The sequence below is a fragment of the Abrus precatorius genome, unplaced genomic scaffold (assembly GCF_003935025.1).
Source record: "Abrus precatorius isolate BTA unplaced genomic scaffold, Abrus_2018 Scaffold7, whole genome shotgun sequence".
NCBI classification, from domain to species: domain Eukaryota; kingdom Viridiplantae; phylum Streptophyta; class Magnoliopsida; order Fabales; family Fabaceae; genus Abrus; species Abrus precatorius.
Genome location: NW_020874417.1, coordinates 25,636,846 through 25,659,212, shown reverse-complemented (window position 1 = coordinate 25,659,212; position 22,367 = coordinate 25,636,846). Strand labels below are relative to the sequence as shown.

Here is a 22,367-nt window from a genome sequence, read left to right as displayed (position 1 = left end):
ATAAATATAAATCATAAAATATATTAAAATGTGAACTTATCAATCCCCTCATACTTGAGATTTGCTTGCCCGCAAGTAAAAGTCCTAGCTAAAGAATAAAGGAACAATTCAAAACATATCATCAAAACAAGAAACCCAAAACAACAGAGATACAAAGAACACGAGTAATATCGCTAAGTTTAAGTAATCAAAAGTTATTTAAAATTTTATATTCTCTATCTTCTTACTCAATCATTAAACATTGATACTCTAGTATCTTCCCTCTCTTTCAGTGTATAAGGACAAAAATAGAGAGCGCTCAGTCCCTCTAAGAAGAAATATACTACCATAGGTTTGACGATAAATCAACTCTCCACTAAATTAATTGAATGCAATTAAAAATCATGAGGTCTTCTACAAGTTATAATATGGCCAAAAGGTTATAATAATTAAGATCAGATAAATGAAGGAAAAGGATACACAAAGGGTTAAGTTAATTAAAACAATCACAAATATCTCCTAAGTTTATAAATGAATCTCTTGGAGTAATAATTTTTATATTTTCACTTTCTTTACTCCTATTTTCTTTCATTCAAATGTAAACTTTTTTTCTTTTTTCTTTTTTTTTCACATTAGAGATATAGAGAAGAATTTTTCTAACAATCCAACAACTTAATTGCTCCATTTACAAACCCAAGGTCAACAAAATATTTCATAATTTTAATATAAAGGACCAAGAAAAATCAATAAAGCTCAAAGTGGGCAATTAGTTGTATATCTTTCTCAAACATGTTGAAGGTCAAAAAAAAAAAAAAATCCTAATATGTCTCAATCATATTTAAAATATGCAATCAAAAGGAGTAGCCTCAAATTGATTACAAGTCAAGTTCTAGAACATAAATCTCAAGGGAACAATCACACAAAACAATGAGAAAAGGGATACAATTAAATTAAGATAAAAATTTCCTTTAAGGCTCAAAACTCACATATGTGGGTTAAAGTTTAATGTAGAGCAAAAAACTAGAGATCTCAATTATTTATTTATTTATTTAATGACTTCAAAACTCAATGGAAATTACTCAATCATGTTCTTATTATTTGCAAAAAAAAATTGGGTTGCTTGGGATAAAATTTTCAAAATTTCCTTAGAATAAGGACACAGGAAATTACTTGAGAGCAAGTAATGAGATAAGTAATAATGGAATCTCCCTCATATTTAAAGCATAACATTATCCTCAATGTTTAGAGAAAAAAAAATGAAAAAGTAAGGATAAAAAGGGCAAGAGAAATAAAGAGAAGATGACTTCTTGAATGTGAGACAAAATGCTTAAAAAAGCCACTCCATTCTAAAAAATAAGAATACAAAATAAATAAAAGTGAACAGGTTGCCTCCTGTAAGTGGTTGTTTTACGTCACGAGCTTGACGTCCTATTGGGCTATTGTAAGAACATAGCCTATTGGGTGGAAGTTACTCCATCTATGTATAGTTTGGCCCTCTGACCATTAACTTGAAACATCTTTCTCCCAAATTTAGAAACTTCTAAGACCCTGTAAAGAAGGACCTTGAGTATTGTATAAGGGCCAATCCAACTGGACTTTAGTTTTTCAAGGAATAATCGTAGTTGAGTTGTAGATTAACACTTTCTCCTTCATGGAACTCACGATGTAAGATATGCTTGTCATGCCACTTCTTAGTGCGCTTCTTGTACAGCTTGGCATTCTCGTATGTCATAAGGTGCATCTCATCCAGTTCATTAAGCTCTAATAATCTTTTCTTACCTGCAAGCTACAAATCAAAATTAAGGAACTTCAAGGCCTAATAGGCCTTGTGTTCTAATTCAACAGGTAAGTGACAAGCTTTTCCAAAAATCAAATAATAAGGGGACATGCCAATAGGAGTTTTAAAAGCAGTACGATAAGTTCAAAGCGCATCATCTAATTTTAAAGACCAATCTTTTCTAGAACTATTAACTGTGTGCTCCAAAATATTTGTTAACTCTCTATTAGATACTTCAACTTGTCTACTGGTTTGGGGGTGGTAGGGAGTAGCAACCTTGTGGGTAACACCATATTTTTCCTAGAGATTATAAAAAATTTTATTACAAAAATGAGTACCTCCATCACTGATAATTGTCCTAGGGGATACAAACCAAGAAAAAATATTTTTCTTAAGAAATTTAGTAACCACCCTAGCATCATTAGTTAGTAAAACAGCTGCTTCCACCCACCTAGAGACATAATCCATAGCAACCAATATGTATTCATTATTAAAAGACTTAGGAAAAAGTCTCATAAAATCAATACCACAAATATCAAATATTTCACAAACTAAAATATTGTTAAGGGGCATATCATGCCTTCTAGAAATATCACCACTCCTCTGACATTTATCACATAATTTTACAAAACCATAAGCATCTTTAAAAAGTGTAGGCCAATAAAAACTATTTTGCAAAACCTTATAAGCAGTTTTAGTGGGCCAAAGTGGCCTCCCACCTCTCTAGAATGATAGTGCTCAAGAACTACGATAAATTCACTTTCAGGAACACACCGCCTAATCAAATTATCCCCACAAACTTTAAACAAATAAGGCTCTTCCCACAAATAGTATTTAACATTAGATAAAAATTTTCTCTTTTGTGAGGATAAGAGTCCATAAGGAAAGATTTTACTAACTAAGAAATTTACCAAATCCGCATACCAAGGTGCCCCAAAAATAGCAAAAATTCTCTCATCAGGGAATGTCTCTTTAATTTCTACCTTGGTGTTCTCCCTCACTGAGGGGTCTAATCTGGATAAGTGATCAGCAATAGAGTTCTCACTCCCCTTTTTATCTCGGATCTCTACATCAAACTCTTATAGTAAGAGAATCGATCGAATAATCCTTGACTTAGCATCCTGTTTAGCCATCAAATATTTAAGAGGAGAATGGTCAGTATAAACAATGACTTTAGACATAATCAAATAAGGGTGAAATTTATCAAATGCAAATATCACAGCTAGCATCTCCTTCTCAATAGTGGTATAGTTTCGCGGTGCTCCATCCAAAGTTCTACTTGCATAATAAATGGCTTGAAAAATCTTGTCCTTCCTCTACCCAGAACTGCTCCAACAGTTGTATCACTAGCATCACAAATAAGCTCAAAGGGTAAAGACCAATAAGGAGAAATAACCACAGGAGCATCAATTAACTTACTCTTAAGAGTATTAAAAGCAGATAAGCAAGCATCATCAAATTTAAACAATATACCCTTAGCTTACAAATCAGAAAGAGGTTTTACTATTTTTGAAAAATCTTTAATAAATCTCATATAAAATCCTACATGCCCTAAGAAACTCCTAACAGATTTAACACATGTGGGAGAGAGAAGTTTAGCAATAACTTCTACCTTAGCAGAGTCTACCTCTATACCCTTACTAGAAACTTTATGCCCCAAAACAATGCATTCGTCAACTATAAACTAACATTTTTCTCAATTTAAAACCAAATTAGCTTTTTTACATCTTTGTAAAACTAAATCAATGCTATGCAAACAATTATCAAAAACGTTGTCGTAAATAGAAAAATCATCCATAAAAATCCTAATACAATTTTCTAATAAATTAGAAAATAAGGCCATCATACATCTCTGAAATGTTGCGGGGGCATTATACAAACCAAACGACATCCGTTTATATGCAAAAGTACCATAAGGGCATGTAAAAGTAGTCTTTTCTTAGTCTTCTAATACGACAGATATTTACATGTAACCCGAATAACCAAACAACAATAAGATTCACGCCCAGCCAATTTTTCTAAAATTTGATCAATAAAGGGAAGCGAGAAGTGGTCTTTCTGGGTGGCCTCATTGAGCTTCTTGTAGTCTATGCACATTTGCCACCCAGTTACTTTTCTTACGACAATAAGTTTCTATTGCTCATTTTTCATAACTGTGGTTCCTCCTTTCATTGGTACAACCTGCACAAGGCTCACCCAAGGGCTATTAGAAATAAGAAAAATAATATCAGCATCTAATAACTTAATTACCTCCTTTTTTACTACTTCCTTCAAATTGTGGTTAAGTCTCGTTTGAAGTTGAACCTTGGGTTTGAATTTCTTCTCCAAGTGATTCCGGTGGGTGCAAATGAAAGGGTTAAAACCCTTGATGTCATGAATGCTCCACCCAAAGGCCTCCTTGTTCTCCCTCAAGACTCTCATCAATTTCTCCTCCATAATATCTGTCAATTTAGAAGAAATTATTACAGGAAGAGAAGAGGGAGGAGATAGAAAAACATATTTAAGATTAGAGGGGAGGGGTTTAAGCTCTAATTCAAGGGATGTTATTTAATGGATGGTTTAGGAATTTTAATATCTCGTGCTCCCAAGCTTTCAAAATGCCTAGGCACCAACCATCGACTCTGATTCCTACTCTCCAAAGCTAAAATTTCATCTATTACTTCCTCTGTTTCTATTAGAGCGTCTTTTTCAAGTGTGAGAATTTTCTCTAGTCCTCAACCTATCAATTAATTGTACACAATCTAACGAGGAAAAATGATCATTTACAGAAATAAAATTACAATAATAAAAAATAGAAGGGTGTTTAAGAGAATTAAAAACTTTAAAAATAACTTCTTCATCATTTAGCCTCAATGTGAGTTTCCCTTACCGGACGTCTATAATGGTCTTCCCAGTGACTAAGAATGGTCTCCCCAAAATAATGAGAACCTCATTATCCTCCTCCATGTTTAGTACAATAAAATCTACAGGTAAGATGAAATTGTCTACCTTTATCAAGACGTCTTCTACTATACTCCTTGGGTAAGTGATGGATCTACCTACTAACTGCAAAGAAACAGAGGTAAGTTTAGGTTCTTGCATACCCAATCTTCTAAAAATAGAGAGAGGCGTTAGATTTATGCTAGTCCCTAAATCACATAGGGCTTTATCAAAATGAGAGCTACCTATAGTACAAGAAATAGTAAAACTCCTTGGGTCTTTAAGTTTTGGAAGTAGCTTTTTCAAAAGGATTGTGGAGCATTCCTCATTAAGCCTTAACAGTTTCAAATTCCTCTAACCTCCTTTTATTGCTTAATATTTCCTTAAGGAACTTAGCATATTTGGGCATTTGAGAGATGGCCTCCACAAAGAGTATGTTGATGTGCAACTTCTTCAAAATTTTAAGGAATTTGTTGAACTATGGGTCTCTCTAACTGCTTCTCAACCTCTGCGAAAAAGGGATTTGAAGTTCTTGAGGCCTGAACATTATTGATGGTGCTTCTTTCTTTTCTTGTTCTGTTTCTGCGATGTCAGCATGGTCATGCATATGAGGGAGCACGAGCGTGCATACAGCAATATTCTGCGACTTTGGCACATTTCCAAGCAATGTCTTCCCGTTTCTCAATGTAATTGCCTTGACATATTCTTTGAGGTTAGGTTCAGGCTAGGAGGGCAACATACCTAGTTCTTTTTGAGTCAACAAATTTTTAAGTTGTCCCAATTATGATTTTATCTTGGATGTATCAGAGCTTATTTCTGAAAACTTCTTGTCCATTATTTGCGTTTGTTGCTCTATCTGAAGACTTTCTTGTTCCATCTAAGACTCAAGCTTTGAAATTCTCTGCTCTAATTGAAAGGTTGATGGCTCTCTCCTTTTTGTCCTTACCCCTTGAGATTCTATATGGTGAGGGCGATAAATATTTGAATTTTGACCTTCTTGGCTATTCTCCCATGAGTTCATAGGTTTTCTACGTCATCCAAAATTGTAACTGCTGCCCAAGAAGTTAGCCTCCTCAATCTTTAGAGGTTTTGCTGATGGATTTTGTGCCCTTAGTAAGAATTCCATTTGCTTTGACAGAGTTTCCAACTTATTTGTTATTGATTCGTTACTTTCTGCTTGGTAGATTAGAGCGGCTTCCTTCCTTTTGCTTGTGTGATGATCTGTATGCCATTAAAAATTACTAAATGCTATCTTTTTTTATCAATATATGGGCTGTTGTTGGTCCTTTGCGTAGGAAGGATTCTCCAGCAGCTGCATTAACTGTAACTCTATTAGAAAATGAGAGTCCAACATAGAAAATCTGCATTTGCTTCCACATAAGAAAACCATGATATGGGCATCTCCTTAAAAGTTCTCCAAAGCGCTCTCATGTCTCAAACAAAGATTCAGACTCATATTGTTGAAAATTGGAGATCTTTGTCATCAGCTTCACAGAGAATGATGGTGAAAAATATTTGGCTAAGAATTGTTATGTCAGGCCTTTCCACGTTGTAATTGAATTAGATGAAAGTGCGGAGAACCATGCGTTCACCCTTTCTGTGACAGAGAATGGAAAGAGGCGAAGCCTTATAGCATCTTTGGTGACACCATTGTATTTGATAGTATCAGTGAGTCAGAGATAAAGGTGGGGGGTCTTCGTTAGGTCGCCCCGAAAACAATATGGAGTTCTGAACTAGATTGATCAAGGCCGACTTTAATTCAAAATTTTTTGCCTCTATGTCACGTGCTATAATGCTCCCGGCATCACCCTCAGTAGTGGGTGTCATGTACTCTAAGATTGGTCATTCTTCTGCCATCTTTTTCTTTTCTCTACACTCTTTCTTTTAGCCTACGTGCGGTCTTCTCGATTTCTGAATCAAAAGCGAGTTCTATAATAGGTTTAGAACGAGTGAGTATAAAAAAAATGAAAATATTTAAATCAACCAAATACTCAATTTTCTTTGATATTGAAAACTAATCCCCGACAACGGCGCCAAAAAACTTGTTTATAGGCAAGTGTACCCATTAAAAAGTAATAAAAGGTTTTTGAAAAGAGTTTCCAAGTTATTGTCCCACAGAGATTATTTTCAAGTACCAAGAAGAGCTTCATTCAATTGTTTAAACGTAATTGTAATATACCAAAAATAGAGCATAATGTTAAAAATAAATTAAAAGAACAAAAATACAATATATGAGAGAGATTAGATGATATGAGCCTAGGACTTATGAGTTCACCAACTACACTTCTTTATGTTCTAATTAATTTAATCATGATATTGGTATCTAAATATTTGTCAATCACTCATAATTAGTTCTATTAACACCCAATAATTATGTAATGTCAATATTCTTTTCTCTGAGCATACACCCCCAATGATCATGCAAGGTAATTAGTCGAGAAAACATAAAGACTCTATGAGTTTGAAAGGAATTAAGTATGATTAACCTAACTCCTTATCTCGTTTTATCCTATAGTTCCGTTAATTACACGTGGTACTATTGCCTACAATGCAACTAACTATGGAATGCTAAGGGTAATCAAATCTTAACATATACAATATAATCTAATAGAATAAAAATCAAACATTAAAGAAAAACTAATATCAACATTAAAGTAAAAATCACACAAAGTTTGCAGTAGGATCTGCTATAGCCTTAGTTATAGGTTTAGTTACTCATAACCAAAAAGGAAAAATTAAACAAAAAAAAAACCTAGAAAGGAAGAAGATGAAGAGAGTTCTCGTTCTCTGAAGGGACACTCAATCACTTGCTTGGACTCCATGGAGAAGCTTGTCATCCTTGCCAATGGTCTCCAATGACTCTCAAAGATGAGTTTGGGTAGAACTAAGTAGGGAAAGAAGATGTGTAGTGTGGAGCATAAGGCCTCTTTATATAGGTTGTGACCTAAGTTTCCAGTCGATTAAGTTCTATCTTTTCAAACTGGTTTTATCCACAATTAGAATCTTAACTGAAAACTGCTCCAAATCTTTATTTAAGTTTAAATTTTAAATTCAAAATTCAAACTCAGATTCACGTAGCACAACTAGGACTAAAAGTATCTAATTTTTCTCCAAAATTTCTCCACAATGCACAAATAACAACTTCCAGCTAAACTGCAACAATTAATAACATAATTAGTGTAAATATATATAAAATAAGGTTTAAGTATATAAATATAAGTCATAAAATATATCAAAATATGAACTTATCACCTGCCATATCTAAATCAATTATAATATGTTTAGAGACCAGATACACAAATACACAATGTTGTATCAACCTTTTATTTTACACTAGACAAATTTTTAATGTAAATTTTGGCAGAATCTTTCCTAATATATGAATATTTCCTTATATTTGTTTACGTTTAATACAAAAATCTAAATTTTCTTTACATATAATCTATATATTAAATAATAATCTATTAATCAATGCATCAAAAACATACATATTACAATCCTAAACCATTCTAGAGCATATCCCCTTGTAACTCTATAATATGCATATTCTACAATCTCTACAAGCTTAAACAATCTCACACCACACAGTAATTAGGTTCGAGAAAGTTAGAGTATCATACTAGGAACATAATGATGCAAATTATTTTTTAATTTGATGCTCCAATCACTTGCAAAGGCAAAAAAATTGATCGTGCTATAGAGAGATAAAGATAGGGAGATGAGAGAAAGAAGAAATAAAAGAAATTGAGGAAGAAGGAAGAGGTGCAGTTTTGATAAGTTTTACACATTACAGATAGAAAAATTCATCTATAACTGGTTTAATAAAATGGTGTGTTACACAAGTTCAATTACAGATGAATTTATCCATCCATAAATCCGTCAAAGATAATTACAGATAGAAAAATCCGTCTATAAATAGGCATATGAAAAATTAGCAAAAATTACCATATTTGTAGACGAATTTTTTTTTTTGTCTGTAACTCTCACTCCAAATTTTTTTCTTAATTTTTAATTTATAAAAAAAAATTATCTGTAATTTTGTCTATAAATTTTTATGCCAAATAGCAAGTTGTATTATAGATAAAAAAAAATATAGACAGATTTTTTTTGAATTTCTCCAAAAAATTAAAAAAATTAAAAAAATTTGAATATTTGCTAAAAATTTGTCTGTATTACAGACAAATTTTTTTTGTATATATTTTCCATCTATATATGGCTTGTCTCTTGGTTTTTAATTATCAAGATGGTTGTTTTTAATTATTCATGCATTGACTACTCATCAATCCATTGTCACTCTAAAGGACAATAGAACTTTTGTTAGCCAAAGAATAGAGATGGATGTTTTCATTTTACTTGAAACAAAGTAATGTGTTATAATTGGAAAAATAAAAGTTCAAATTTAGAGATGATCGGGTGATATATTATAAATCGTTATTCTATTCCTAATTTTGCCGGATAAATTTTGTTGCTCACTTCCATTTTCTTTTGCTGATAATCACTAAAAGAACATTTTTTATCTCTGACACACTGATAATAACGAACATAAATAAAACCTGTCATCGCTGGAAGTTGGTTATCTATAAAATTGAGTTCGATGTCAAATAAGGTAAATGAAGAATAAGACCACAACTGCAACTTCTTGTAGAGAATAAAACTTGTTGAAAAAGAAGAAAACTAGCTATGACACCATACATTCATTGAGGTGGCTTATTGCTAGTGAAGCTACAGCCACATGCAAGAAATTCATTTGCAAAGAGGGATTTATAATTTCCTAGGGGCGTAATTTGAGCAGGTCAAGAACAATGTTGGCTATCCTCTTCGCCCTTGGAGTCCCAGTTTCTGCAAGATTAGAGAGTGAACGGTATGCTTCTTCCTCGTCATTAATATCTAGCAATTTTATATTATACACTTGACAGATCTTATAGAGAATCGAAATAGAGTATTCCTTGATGCTTGGCCCCGTGTTGTCCCTTATCACACCGAGAAGTAAGGTAACAGCATCATTATCAGCCAGTGCCTGAACAGCACTTAAATGGTCAGCGAGAAGTGCAAGTAGAGACATCATCTGTTTGACTTGGATGTTGTCTGTGATCTTGTCAATAATAACATCCACTATCCCTTCTTCTACACTCCACTCTTTAACTACATCTTCCAAACATAGGTTCGATAAAGCCGAAGCTGCAGCTTTCATTGCTGATTCATTTTCCTCACCTAACAGCTCCACCAAATGTTTCAAAGCGTCACATGATCCAAAGATGAGCCTATTGGTTTGAATGGATGACAGCAAGAAAATGGTTGAAGCTGCATTGCTTCTTGCTTCGATGGTTCCTGATCTCACAGAATCAATGAGCAAGGAAATGATCTTCTCATCCTTTCCAAATATTTTTCTATTGTCTTCAAGAATTGAAGCATTTAGAACGGTTGTAACCAAGTCCTCGTGGATTTGAGGATGAACACCATGAATGCCACCTGATAATGGACTGAGCAAGAGATGAATCACTTCTTCGTTCCCTAAAAGTTCTCGAAATGGTGGGATTCGCGCTGTTAGCTGGCGAAGCTCTTTTGCAGCTTTTAACTGTTGAGGTTCAGAGAGTGACAACTGGTAAAGCGAAGAATGCAAGCGGTGCTTGTGGTCTTCAGTTAGTTTTGCATAATCCCTGTCGTCTAACACAACTCCATTCTCTTCACACCACTTTGAAATCAAGCATTGGGCTGAATTGTTGGGAGTATGAGCACAGTCCGAAAGGATTCGCTTTGTCTGATCGCAAAGTCTGTTCACATCATCCATCCACTTCTCAATCGATTTCCGATCATAAGTCTGCACCATCAACATAATTCATTTAGTTCTACAACAACGAGGACCACCTCTCCCGTATCAAGACAATCTTTTCAACATTTTTTTAATCAATAGTTTTCAAATTTTCTATCTTTTATATCTAAAAATTCTCTTAATTATTAAATTAAAACATTATTAAATATTTTTAATGTTTTTCAAATAATTAATGGATGCACTTTTTTATTTAATGTTTAATCAAAAAATTATTTGGACATAATAAAGTTCTTAAATATTTTTGTGATTGGTTCATTTTTATTTAAAGCACCAGCTTGTTTCGTAAATTAACTCTACTTTATAAATTACTTTGACTTTTTTAAAATTGATCAATAACAGAGTTGTACTAAAAAAAAGGTATTCAAAAGAATATCTTACAATTCTTTTATTACAATGAGCAATGACCCTATTATGTAATTGAATTAAATGCTAACAAGTGCTCTTAAGTTTACTGTTTAAAGAATCAAAATATAATTATTATTTTTTATAAAAAATATAATGTATTCAAAAGATGAAGAGGGTTAAAGAAGAGATAAAAGTGTAAAGAAAGCGATAATTGTGATATGTATCTTAAAAGACAGAATGATAAAGAGGGTGAGAGAGAGAATGGAGGAACCTCTTTGTTGGTCAAGAAAATAGGATCCGTGATGAAGCGACCAGAGAGGGAACATCTTAACTCTGGGGGAACAGTTAAGTTGCCAAAGTTTAAAGAGTATTTAAAATCCTTGAGAGTATTAAGAGCTTGGATTGCATCGTCGAAGGCTAATAGCGAGGTGTCATCGTCCTCCACAATGCTACTCATCAATTGCCGCAACTTCGCCTGCAATCTTTTTCTGTTGTCCTCGCTCCCCATTCCCTTTTCTTCAGAGTTATAGAGTGTTGATGAATCTTGATAACAGAATTACAAAGACTCGGAGTTGCATGTCTCTGTAGCATATATATTCGCACAGACCATGCACTTTCCAATCATGCAGCAATATACATGCATCATTAGGACACATGATTACTAATCTAATAATTTCAAAATAAAATCATCATTAATAGATTATCATCGTCGATTGACTTTAATAAGATACTTAAATTATGACTACAGAGGTTCAATATTTCTTCTCCATGGCCTATTATCACGTCTCTTATACCTTCGGACACACGGTATCTTTCTTGGCTCCACAATTACATATCAACAAAAAATTTAGTTTTTCTAAAATAATTAAACTTGAAAGATTCATTATTAATTAATTTTATGGTTTAAAATGAGTGTCACACAACGTACTTGAGGAGCCGCATACGAATCGTTTCCAGCGTCCTTATCATTGGAAATCCTGTTATTTTCGCACCACATGTGGCCCATGGGAAATCCAACTTCACTTATGATTGATAGCATGTTTGGTTTTACGTTTAAATGTGAACAGAGTTCCTATATGTTAGAGGCGTTATACCTACAGAATAAATACTTCCATAATTATTAATGTTTACTTTAATTATTGCATATTTCGCAAATGCTCCTTATTATTGCATAAGTTTACCTAAGCAAGTCCAAAAGACAAAAGACAAATGCTCCTTATCAGCCACGTACTTTGTACTTTGAAAAGTTAAATTAGAATTGACGAGTTCAAGGTGATTAAGTTAATTACTTGAATTTAGAGTATCTTTAACAGCGCAATTAAATGGAATTTGGAGCTGTATAAATTTATTATTTATAATTTTAATATGGACTTTGTTATACATTTTTTTTTTAAATTTCATACAACTTGGTAATTATTTTCTCCAATGGTACACCCCACTAAATGAACTCCGTCATCCATCTTTTCCCATCAAATAAGCTCTACGCGTTACTTACATCTTGGTTAAGCAAGGATTGCTTACATGTGCAACGGCAGGTAGTTTGTTGTGCGAAACAAGGGAATAAAACTTAAACCAAAACTACTTTTCCCACTCACATTATCGAATGCGTAATCATAAAATTTATTCTATGAATTTATCAGTTTAAAAGATCACTCAATCAACTCCTTCTAATCCAAAAATCACATCAAAGGTTAGCATCACAAACAATATCTTTTATGCAGAGTTTTCCAGGATTCCCTGCGAGTGAGGGTGTTCAAGGCCTCAATTAATTATGGTTGCAATCTGCAGTTATGAATAGGCACAGCCATAGAACGGAGATAACAGCTATTTTTAGTGAATGCAAACATCATCTCTAGTACATCAAATTTCGAGCTGTTCCCATAGTAATTTCCCTCAATTCTACCCTCCTCTTTCTATTATTACTCCTTATATCTAGGCACACAAAGCAGGGACTTACTTATCTGACCTTGATATCATTTTTGTTGCAGTCAATCCATCACATCTGAAACTCTTCTACAATACAATGAATAAACCAAGCTAATTGAAGAATCTGTCGTTCAGAAGCAGCAAATATGAAAAAAGAGAAGCGGAAACTCAGATAGAAATTGAAAGACTGTTGTTTCTAGCCAATCTGAAAACAGAGCACAAAAAATTAGCCAAGCCAAAAGCATTTTTTATCCAAGATCATGATGAAATAATCAATACATTTTCTCGCACTAAATAGATGACTAAATAGTGCAAACTTCGACCAACCTTTGCATATTCTAATCTAAGGTTAGGAGCAAGTGATTGGGAGAGAACACAACAGGGGAGTTGTTATTGATACAAAAAATACTTGGAAGTTCAAAAATAGTTTAAATCCAATCACAGCTTATTGAAGCATAAGAAAAAGGGAAAATGTTCACTGAAGACTGAACAACAACAATAAGAAGATAGAATGTTCAGGTGTCACTACAGCTGCTTCACCTTAATACCTAAAGCCTATATATAAGATATCAGAACCCAAATAATTTCTCTCCCAGTAGTTGAATGATTCAATATCCTAAGTAAAGTGTCATCCAAACTGCTTTATTTCTCCTAGCACTGGCACATAGCCACACACGTAATATAGTTGACTCAAAGGAAAAAAAATACAAAAACTTTCTTTTTTGTTAAGTAAAACAATCAGAGTGAGTTAGAAAAAATCTGGTGATGTAATAGATATTATCATGGTTGCCATAATTGGCATTTTATAGCTTTTCTCTCGTGAGGAAGAATGAAGAACACAATAATAATAATAAAATAGCACAGGCAGTAACAACAATGAACAATAATAAGATCGCTCCAAAGAAAGTTTGCTTAAATGGACTTTCACAATTTAGGATACAAAGGAGGATACAATGATAAAATCGCTGAAGCTTGACAAGTCATTACTGCAAAGTTGTGCAAAAACAACATGTTAAAAGTAGAACTTCATATTCAAATTTATATAACATCCATAGGAAATGTAACTTCATATTCAAATTTATATAACATCCATAGGAAATGTAACCAGCAATATCTTACCCACGGCCACTGAAGATTTAGTGTCTTTGATGTTTTGCCCAAGACAAAGCTAACGGGGTTTCTTATCGTAAATTTTGCCTGATTTGATATGGTTAGCATCAGAGGAAATATCTTCCTCACAGATATCAAGAGATTCTGAAGGATCATATCGATCTGGAAATGCATTACTCAGGAAAGAATCTGAAATGTGACTCCTGTGAGTATCCTTTGGCCTCTTGTCCCTGGTTCTTGACGAGCTATAATACTTCTTTCTATTTGAGTAATCTTGTTTCTTATAAGGAATGCTACGATCATGTGGCCGACTATGACTTCTGCGTCTTTCAGGGCTTGTAGAAGTTCGATCTCTATAATATTTTCCTTGATCAGCATCCTCTTGATCTTCCCTGTAATAATGACTCGGATGATCTCCTTGTTTGTGTTGTTTGTAATCCCTAGAAAAAGTATCTTCTACAGCTTTGCTTTTATCACAAAAGTTAGTGCGTGATTGTTTCTCACAAGTTGGGTTACTGATGATCATTGCAGGTGAGTCATGACTAACTCTTCTGGAATTATTAGCTTCAGTTGGAAGGTCATGGCCAGCAGGCTTAGATGGAAACAACCCACTCTCTTCAGACACCTTCACAGGGCTCCCTACACCTCCAGACTGCTTGATTTCCTCCATGTATTCCTCTATCATGTATCTCATCACCTTCAAGAATGAATTTAAAATTAAGTATAATCAAATTAAAAAAAAAAAATCAAAATTTCTCTTGAAGTAATTGATGCAAAAGTAGTTTTATAACACATGAGCTAAAACAAATCTCTGCCACCTCTTATACCATGATTGAGTACTTGAAGACAAAATTTCAGTAACTAATTCAGTAGTTCTAACCTGTAAAGGTGATTGATTTGTCTTCTTGCCACGATAAGACATTCTGCGACGTTTGTAGTCTCTTTCTTCAGCCAGCAACTCTTCTCGGGTCTTTTCTCTAGATGTTTCCTATAATTGATAGCAGAAAGTATGTCAGTTATAGGTTAAGCAAAAGAAAACAATACTCACTTCCACGACCAGCATGCTTAGCCTTATATAACAAGAACTTAGGTATAAATTTAGAAAAAAAAAATTGCTCCCATGTTATTCGAGATCAGAATACCTGGTTAGCTGATTGCTGGCGATAAAGGCCATCATGATCAATTAGGGGTCTATAATCATGACGCTTTTTCCGCTCTTCATTTGCTTGCTCAGATAAATAACAATGCTCAGCAACCCTAGAGAAATAAAGCTCTATATATTCAGATTAAGCTCATTATCCACAATCATTTGATTAGAAACGATCAAAGGCAAAAATAAAAGACACAAGACACTGCTCATATCGATTAGGTTTCAACAAAAAAAAAAAAAAACATTCAGGAAGGCAAATATACATAATCGAATGACAAGCAAGACTTGGGAGAGTAAACACAACATACAGCTGGTAGTTACTTGGCCGCTGAGAAAACCAAAATCCCTTAATTTGATGTTCAAGCAAGGATCGCTCGTGCAATGCCTCAACAGCTTCTTCAACTTGGGACACAAAAATCTTCCTATTCTGTATGTAGTTGGTGTTTTCTTCACGTTGAGCATCCCCATTGTCATTCTGAGACTCTTGCTTCGAAACAGAGGCTTCGTCCCCTATAGGGAACAATAACAGAACGGAGGCACCAACACTAATACATTTTTTCAATAAATCAAGAACGAAAACCTTTCCGTTTGTTTCGCCGTACAGAATGGAAACCTGCGATGCTAACCACGTTAACGCCTGGTTCAAAACGGGGCACTCGAACAGCGACTTTTGCTGGTCGAGGGAAGCGGAAGCTTCTCTTAGAATCGACTTGAGGCACAGACAGCACAGTAAAAATATATGCTCCTGCGTAGGCGTATCAATAACGACGCCGTATCGAGGCGAATTTGCTATAATCCAGTTCGTTAAGTGACGGAGGTTGGCGATTTCAAGAGCTGAAATGGCACGAAGAACAGCGTTGGAGTAGGTGGAAGGATAGTGGTTCCAGGATTCAATTTCGCGCGTGATAGCCCAGTAGTGAGAAGGAAGAATGGGTGCGTGGTGGGACGCTCTCTCGGGATTGGAATTGTGAGTGTCTGCACATTGACGATATAAAAAGGAGGGAAGGGTAAGGGTAGGGATTGGGGTGGTGGAGGGTGCAGGGGAGAAAGCTACGACGGCAGGGGAATGACGATAGAAGAAGTTGGAGGAGAAGAGGTGGGGAAGAGGGCGAGGAGAGGAAGGGCAACGAAGGTGGTGAAGGAAGAGAGAGTGAGGGGGAAGGAGGTGGTGCGGATTGAAAGGGCATTGAATTAGATTTGCGTTTAGGGTTGGTGGATTGGGTGTTATTTGCAGAATATGGTTTGACAGAGCAATTAGGTTTTTGAGGGATGAATGCGTCGAAGAGATGTTAGGGCTCGCACATGGATTCATCGATGCTGTTGCTTTGCTTTGCTTTGCTTTGCCTTGCTTTGCTGCAATTGCACGTTCAATTCGATTATGGCACTAAGCATGAGAGGCTTGGAATTACAAGTTCAGATTGTGGGTAGTGCTGTGTCTGGTCCAAGTGTACCCATCATAGTCCAATTCTTCTCTTCTATCTTTTATTTGGACTACAAGAACATGTGAGATCTAACCTGTTTTCACATATATGACCCAAAAATAAAAAAATTTCTCTGTTCACAGCTGCCATGTTCGTTTTCACCAAACAAACGGCAAAACAAAAACAAAACATAAAAACTAAATAGTACATAAGCGTACGTTGAAGCTGCAATTGCCTGGGACAAGCTCAATTTAAGCGAATGTCACATGTCTTGGCTATACTGTTATTTTTCTTAAGCTATTTTTATTATGCCCTTAAACCATTAATACATAGAAGACTTTCGTTACGATTTACAAAACCGTAGGTTGCCCAAATTTTCTAATTGAAATAAATAAATAAATTTTAAAATACAAAAAAAAAATTATTTATTAATGTAATAATAATAAAATTAAAATAATAATAGAGCTAATAATATATTACATCTTGAAAAATACTAATAAATAAATAAGTAAATTTTTTATTTCTTTTTTAGTAATACATATTATTAGTTATTTTAAAATAATTTATAATAAATATATATCATAGATAATAATTGTAATAAATTTTAAAAGATAAATAAATAAATATCAGCATACCTGGAATATTAATATTATTACATGAAAAAAATAATTTTTTACATTAATTAAAAAATTAATAATGATGTTAACAAATATTTCATTTACTACCTAAAATGTATATTTTATTTATAATTATGAGGAATAAATTAATTTACAAAATTATGATACATAATAAATTGATAATAATATAATGCATTTTTTTAATATTTTTAATTTAGTTATTCTAATAAAAATAAATAAAGAAGCAAAAGTGATAGTGAAGTAAGTTACTTGATTGAAAAATTGAACTTGAACACAATAATGTGATTGGGACTAAGGAAGAAAGGGAAGAGTAAAAAGTGGAGAGAAGTTACAAATGAATAGAGAAGAGGGTAAAAATGATGTGAACATACTAAATATGAAGGCCTCAAAGAAATTTTTATAACTCAAAGATAAAAATGAAAAAAATGAAAGTCAATAAGAACTTAGGGTTCTACATAGCACATTCCACATAATCATACAATCAAGATAATTTAATTGATTATTTTCATAATAGCATAAGAGATAAGATAAGAAAATATTCCTCACCAAAATAAGTCTCTAATTACTTCCCACAACTTAGAAAGATCAAGTCTCTTATTTATTACATAAAATTATTCGTTACTAAAAGAATAAGAGAATTAAAATGAGTATATAATATTTTTAAATTTAATTGCTTCCACTTACAAAAAATTATAATTTAAAGTATGATAATGTAAAGAGAGTATGATTATTTAAGTTTAAAGTAAATTTGAGAAATAAGTTTGCATGTTATTTAGAAGGAAAAAATAAGGAAGAGTTGAAATAAGATAATGAAGAATTGAACAAAACTTCTATAACAATATTTCAAGTGAAGATTACCTTATTTTATTTAATCTCTTACTTTAAATATCTCTTTTTAATATTTTATCTCTTAAATCTCAACCACAATCACTCAATTTATTCTTAAAATAGTTGTTAGAAACATAAAAGAAAATCTTAAACTTGCTTCAACAACAAATATAAAAATGAATTTGAGATAATAGGATTGAATTTTACTTGAACGAACAATTATGTTTTTAAAGATATTTACTTTAAAAAATGTTTTTAAATATCTAAAATATTAAGATTCGAATTAAATTATAAATATTATAATTTTTAAAATATGTTTTAACAAATTATTTTATTAATTTATTTATGAGTCATATAAAATATTAACTCGTTTTATTTTTTGCTAATAAAATAATACAGGAAAAGAGATAACATACATAAACTATTTTACTCAATTACTAAGACAATAGTGATATATAAAGACAAAAATACTCAACCCTCTTCCTCATGTCAAACCACCAGCATACATACATGAACTCTGTCCCCGGTAACTCCCCAATACAACCACTATTCTCATATAACTATTTTTATTATTTAAAATAATTATATTATCATTTACAAAGTTTCTATTTTAATAGAATAAGGATAAGGCTATTATAAAAAAAAGAATTACATTATTCCACCAAATACGTATGCATATAAAAAACTCTTAAGAACAAAATTATTTGTATTGTACATCAATTACCCAATATTAAACTATATGTGTTTGACCCACTTAATTATACTGTTCTGTCTGCTTGTGCCATTAGTTTTAAGATATGAATTTGAACTTTTGTATTGGCAAAAGATTAAAAATAAAGCACACCATGTTCGGCCAACTGCTAGTAGGTCAAGATATTAAGAGTGGGTATGTATTAGTCCAAAAGAAAAAAGATAAAATACTTTTGTATGGGGTCGAGAACAATCACAATCCTTCCATTGAATATTCCAAGTTCCTAAAACTAACTCGGATTCAAAAAATTTGAAGTCCTTATCATAAAATTTTTTAATTTACCTGCCTTATAACAACTCTTCTTTTCGGTACAAGTCGTGGCTTATATGCTATGCATTTTTCTACAATTCTGGTATCTTTCTAGGGTATGAATCATTCATTTAAATCAATCATGAATTATATTGTGATTAGACTTTAGAACCTTTGGTGGTGTGTTTGAAATCCTTCGTTTGTGAAAGAAAATTAACAAACTAAGCAAGAATGTTAATTTTTCCGGATAGAGATCGAAGACTTTGTTTACAAGATAAATATGAAATGGACTCTCTTTTCTTTGTAGATGTATCAATGATGATTGCGGGCCTATTAAAATTTAATACATTTTTAACTCGATTCCCTAAGAGATTTTCCATTATCCTCCACTTACTCTTCACGATGACGATATTTAAACAGTAACAATTCTATTAAAATGGAAGTGCGTGTTGAATTTAGAACTTTTGATATTTACAACCTGTTTGGTAAAGTTACAATGGCAAAAATTTATGGTACCCAATTGAGAGGGTACGGAAAACAATTCTAAGTAGTTTAGTTATAAAAAAACGTTAATACTTTCCTATCTTTTAAATATTAGAAGAATCACAATCATTCAATATAAAGAGTGTATAGAATACCTTTTCAAATTACAGGTACCACATCAAGCACATACAAACTTTGTTTCATAAGAAGTGAAAAATAGTTATTTTTGTAAAAGTGGATAGAATGTATGTTTTTACCTTTCAAAAAATAAAAAATAAATAAGCTCTAAATGCTCTTAATTAAAATTAGATTTTTCTTCTAATTTATATTTAGCATGTGTTTGAATTGAACGTTAAAAAGTTATTAAACGTAAATTTAATATAAAAATTAAAACTAATAACATTAAAGTAAATGTGAAACATGTACTTAGAATAATGTTTAGTAAGTACGTATAAGTAAAAACTAGATGGTATGAATAAAATTTCTCTCAAATTAACTTATGTATTTTGAGAAGTTAAATAAGACAATTATAAAAAATAAAGTAAAAGAATATAAATCGATATTAATTTATGAAAGAAATTTGATTATTTTATTTTCTTATTTTTATCTTTTGTAAGTATTTATTGAAAAGTCAAACTAATTAGATAAATTATAACTTTTTATAGAATTAAAAATTTTACTGCAATCTTTTAAATAAAAAACATAATTTTAAACTCACTTTTAACAAAACCTAATTCTATAAAATTAAGTTGATTTAAATTCATAAACACCGGTCTAATTCATGGTACACCAGTTCCCATTATAAAAGTAATATTTGAAGCACAAGTAGTGGGTACAATACCAATTTTACAAGTTATTACTGAAACGTTTATGATGTGGAGCATCTTAATCTAAATTTCTTACAATCGTGGGGTCACTAAAGAATGCTTCAACCACAAAATAGTTAGATAATCTCACCATTGGTAAAATATATATCAATGGCCCAGTCCTATAAATACCTAGCTTCCCATGCAATAAAATTCAAGCATCCCAAGAAAACTCTCTCACACACACAACCATTAATTACAAGTTAGTAGAGAGAGGGAGAAAATGAAACTTGTTTACTTCCTCGTTGCATTATTGGCTTTGGCATCCTCTCTTGCCTTTGCTTATGATCCAAGCCCCCTCCAAGACTTTTGTGTGGCAATCAATGATACCAAAAATGGAGGTATGTTACGTAAAACTTGTTGCTCCATTTTTTTGTCAGAGATATTCATGTCAAGAATAGTCATAAAAGTTTTTTTGTGATTTGGTTTTTAAATTTTCAGTGTTCGTGAATGGAAAATTTTGCAAAGATCCTAAGCTTGCTAAAGCTGAAGATTTCTTCTATCCTGGATTGGGACCAGGAAATACCTCAAATCCATTGGGTTCAAAAGTGACTCCTGTGACTGTTAATGAATTATTAGGATTAAACACACTTGGTATATCGTTGGCTCGCATAGATTTTGCTCCCAAAGGTCTAAACCCTCCTCACACTCACCCTCGAGGGACAGAAATTCTTGTAGTAATCGAAGGCACCCTCTATGTTGGTTTTGTCTCATCCAATCAAGACAACAATCGACTCTTTACCAAATTGTTGAATAAAGGTGATGTATTTGTGTTCCCAATTGGTCTAATTCACTTCCAACAAAATGTGGGTTATGGAAATGCTGTGGCCATTGCTGGTCTTAGTAGCCAAAACCCAGGAGTTATCACAATTGCGAATGCTGTGTTTGGATCTAAACCACCTATCTCTCCTGAAGTTCTCACCAAAGCTTTTCAAGTGGACAAAAATGTAATCGACTACCTTCAGAAGCAATTTTGGTACAACAATAGTTAACACGGGAACATGAATCGTGCCACCATCATGCTCGGACCTCGGATAAATCATTTTCTAAAGTTTGCCTCGTGCAATTGATTATCTCAAGCAATTACTACAATATTAAATAAAATCTCTGTGGCTATAATGTGTAACTGTTGCTTTGTGTGGATTTAAACTTCGTTTGTTGTATCAATATTGCAAGTTTAATAAAGAACACTGTTGTGTCTATATAGCTCTTGTTCAGCGTCTGTCCTGCGCAATGTTAACTATTAATGAATTCATATCTTAATTATACATTCTTTCATAAAAGAGAAAGGGAGGTTAAATTTAGGGATGACAATGGATAAGGTACTATAGTCTCTATTTCTGTAGCCGCATTTTAAAAAAATATTTGTACTTAGCCTATACTCGCATGAGTATGAACATTAATCCTTGTACCAATATCTCTGGGTACCTGCATACTCATTTTGTATCCATTAGCCGCGCTTATTTGAGAAAAAAAAATATTTATAAAGAAAAATATGTTTATATAACTTCACATAAGTACCCTAATAGTACAAAATTCAATAAATAGTTGCCGAATAAGGTACAAACATAGATAAAAAAAAATATTCAAAGATCACAAGTGTTAAATGTATCTTAATACAGTAATTTTCTAAAATAAAATTCTTAGAAATAATAAGTGAAATTAAACATACAAGTTATTTGCGATGACCCTATCTTATGTGAGATTCGATTGATCGATAACATCAGAGTGACAACGAAATAGATCTGCACAATTTGTGACCCTTCATGTGGAATTACTTGGTGACCTCTTGTATCAACATTGATAACTAACTCCAATAAATAACATTTCATAGTTGCTAGACTTTAACATATAGCCATTGAAAATGAGAGTAAAGTTAGGGTAGAGAAGTTCAAGTAGTAAAATCATATTGACATTTAAATCATAAAGTAAATGATAAATAATAAACATACTGTAAATATTTTATAAATTTTGCAATTACCTACTATTATCATAAGCTTATTATTTATTGATAATATTTAAATTTTATTTTTATATTTTAATTTAAAATAATATTTTTTTAAAAAGTCAATCTTATATCAACTGTATAATAATT

The 22,367-nt window shown here is 32.5% G+C and overlaps 3 protein-coding genes and 1 non-coding gene across 10 annotated transcripts; 2 read left to right on the top strand and 2 right to left on the bottom strand.

Annotated features, from left to right (window-relative positions):
* The first annotated feature begins 6,058 nt into the window (after positions 1-6,058).
* Positions 6,059-6,165, top strand: LOC113873921. Its single transcript, XR_003505987.1, has one exon. It is a non-coding gene; the product is annotated as a small nucleolar RNA R71 (small nucleolar RNA).
* A 3,071-nt stretch (positions 6,166-9,236) lies between these two features.
* LOC113871359 (U11/U12 small nuclear ribonucleoprotein 48 kDa protein) lies at positions 9,237-16,751 on the bottom strand. Of its 6 annotated transcripts, XR_003505804.1 has the most exons (7): positions 15,345-16,360; positions 15,029-15,143; positions 14,767-14,874; positions 13,896-14,583; positions 12,808-12,981; positions 11,122-11,516; positions 9,237-10,493 (listed from the first exon to the last, which is right to left on the bottom strand). XR_003505804.1 is itself a non-coding variant. In XM_027508437.1 (5 exons), exons 1-4 carry the CDS (start codon positions 16,346-16,348, stop codon positions 13,945-13,947), a joined length of 1,866 nt encoding a protein of 621 aa, XP_027364238.1. In that variant the 5' UTR covers positions 16,349-16,751; the 3' UTR covers positions 12,454-13,762; positions 13,896-13,944. The 6 variants fall into 6 exon arrangements, 2 of the variants coding, with proteins under 2 accessions (XP_027364238.1, XP_027364240.1); XR_003505805.1 differs by lacking the exons at positions 9,237-10,493; positions 11,122-11,516 and having other exon boundaries at positions 12,352-13,762; positions 13,896-14,278; positions 14,391-14,583; positions 15,345-16,716; XR_003505802.1 differs by lacking the exons at positions 9,237-10,493; positions 11,122-11,516 and adding an exon at positions 12,352-12,632 and having other exon boundaries at positions 12,817-13,762; positions 15,345-16,539.
* Positions 9,447-11,358, bottom strand: LOC113871666 (U-box domain-containing protein 9-like). Its single transcript, XM_027508764.1, has 2 exons — positions 11,122-11,358; positions 9,447-10,493 (listed from the first exon to the last, which is right to left on the bottom strand). The coding sequence occupies exons 1-2, from the start codon at positions 11,356-11,358 to the stop codon at positions 9,447-9,449; spliced, it is 1,284 nt and encodes a 427-aa protein (XP_027364565.1).
* A 3,699-nt stretch (positions 16,752-20,450) lies between the features above and the next one.
* Positions 20,451-21,409, top strand: LOC113872121 (germin-like protein subfamily 1 member 13). 2 transcript variants are annotated; one of them, XM_027509405.1, is made up of 3 exons: positions 20,451-20,613; positions 20,714-20,940; positions 21,055-21,409. In XM_027509405.1, exons 1-3 carry the CDS (start codon positions 20,496-20,498, stop codon positions 21,262-21,264), a joined length of 555 nt encoding a protein of 184 aa, XP_027365206.1. In that variant the 5' UTR covers positions 20,451-20,495; the 3' UTR covers positions 21,265-21,409. The 2 variants fall into 2 exon arrangements, with proteins under 2 accessions (XP_027365206.1, XP_027365205.1); XM_027509404.1 differs by having other exon boundaries at positions 20,714-21,406.
* The last annotated feature ends 958 nt before the right edge of the window (positions 21,410-22,367 follow it).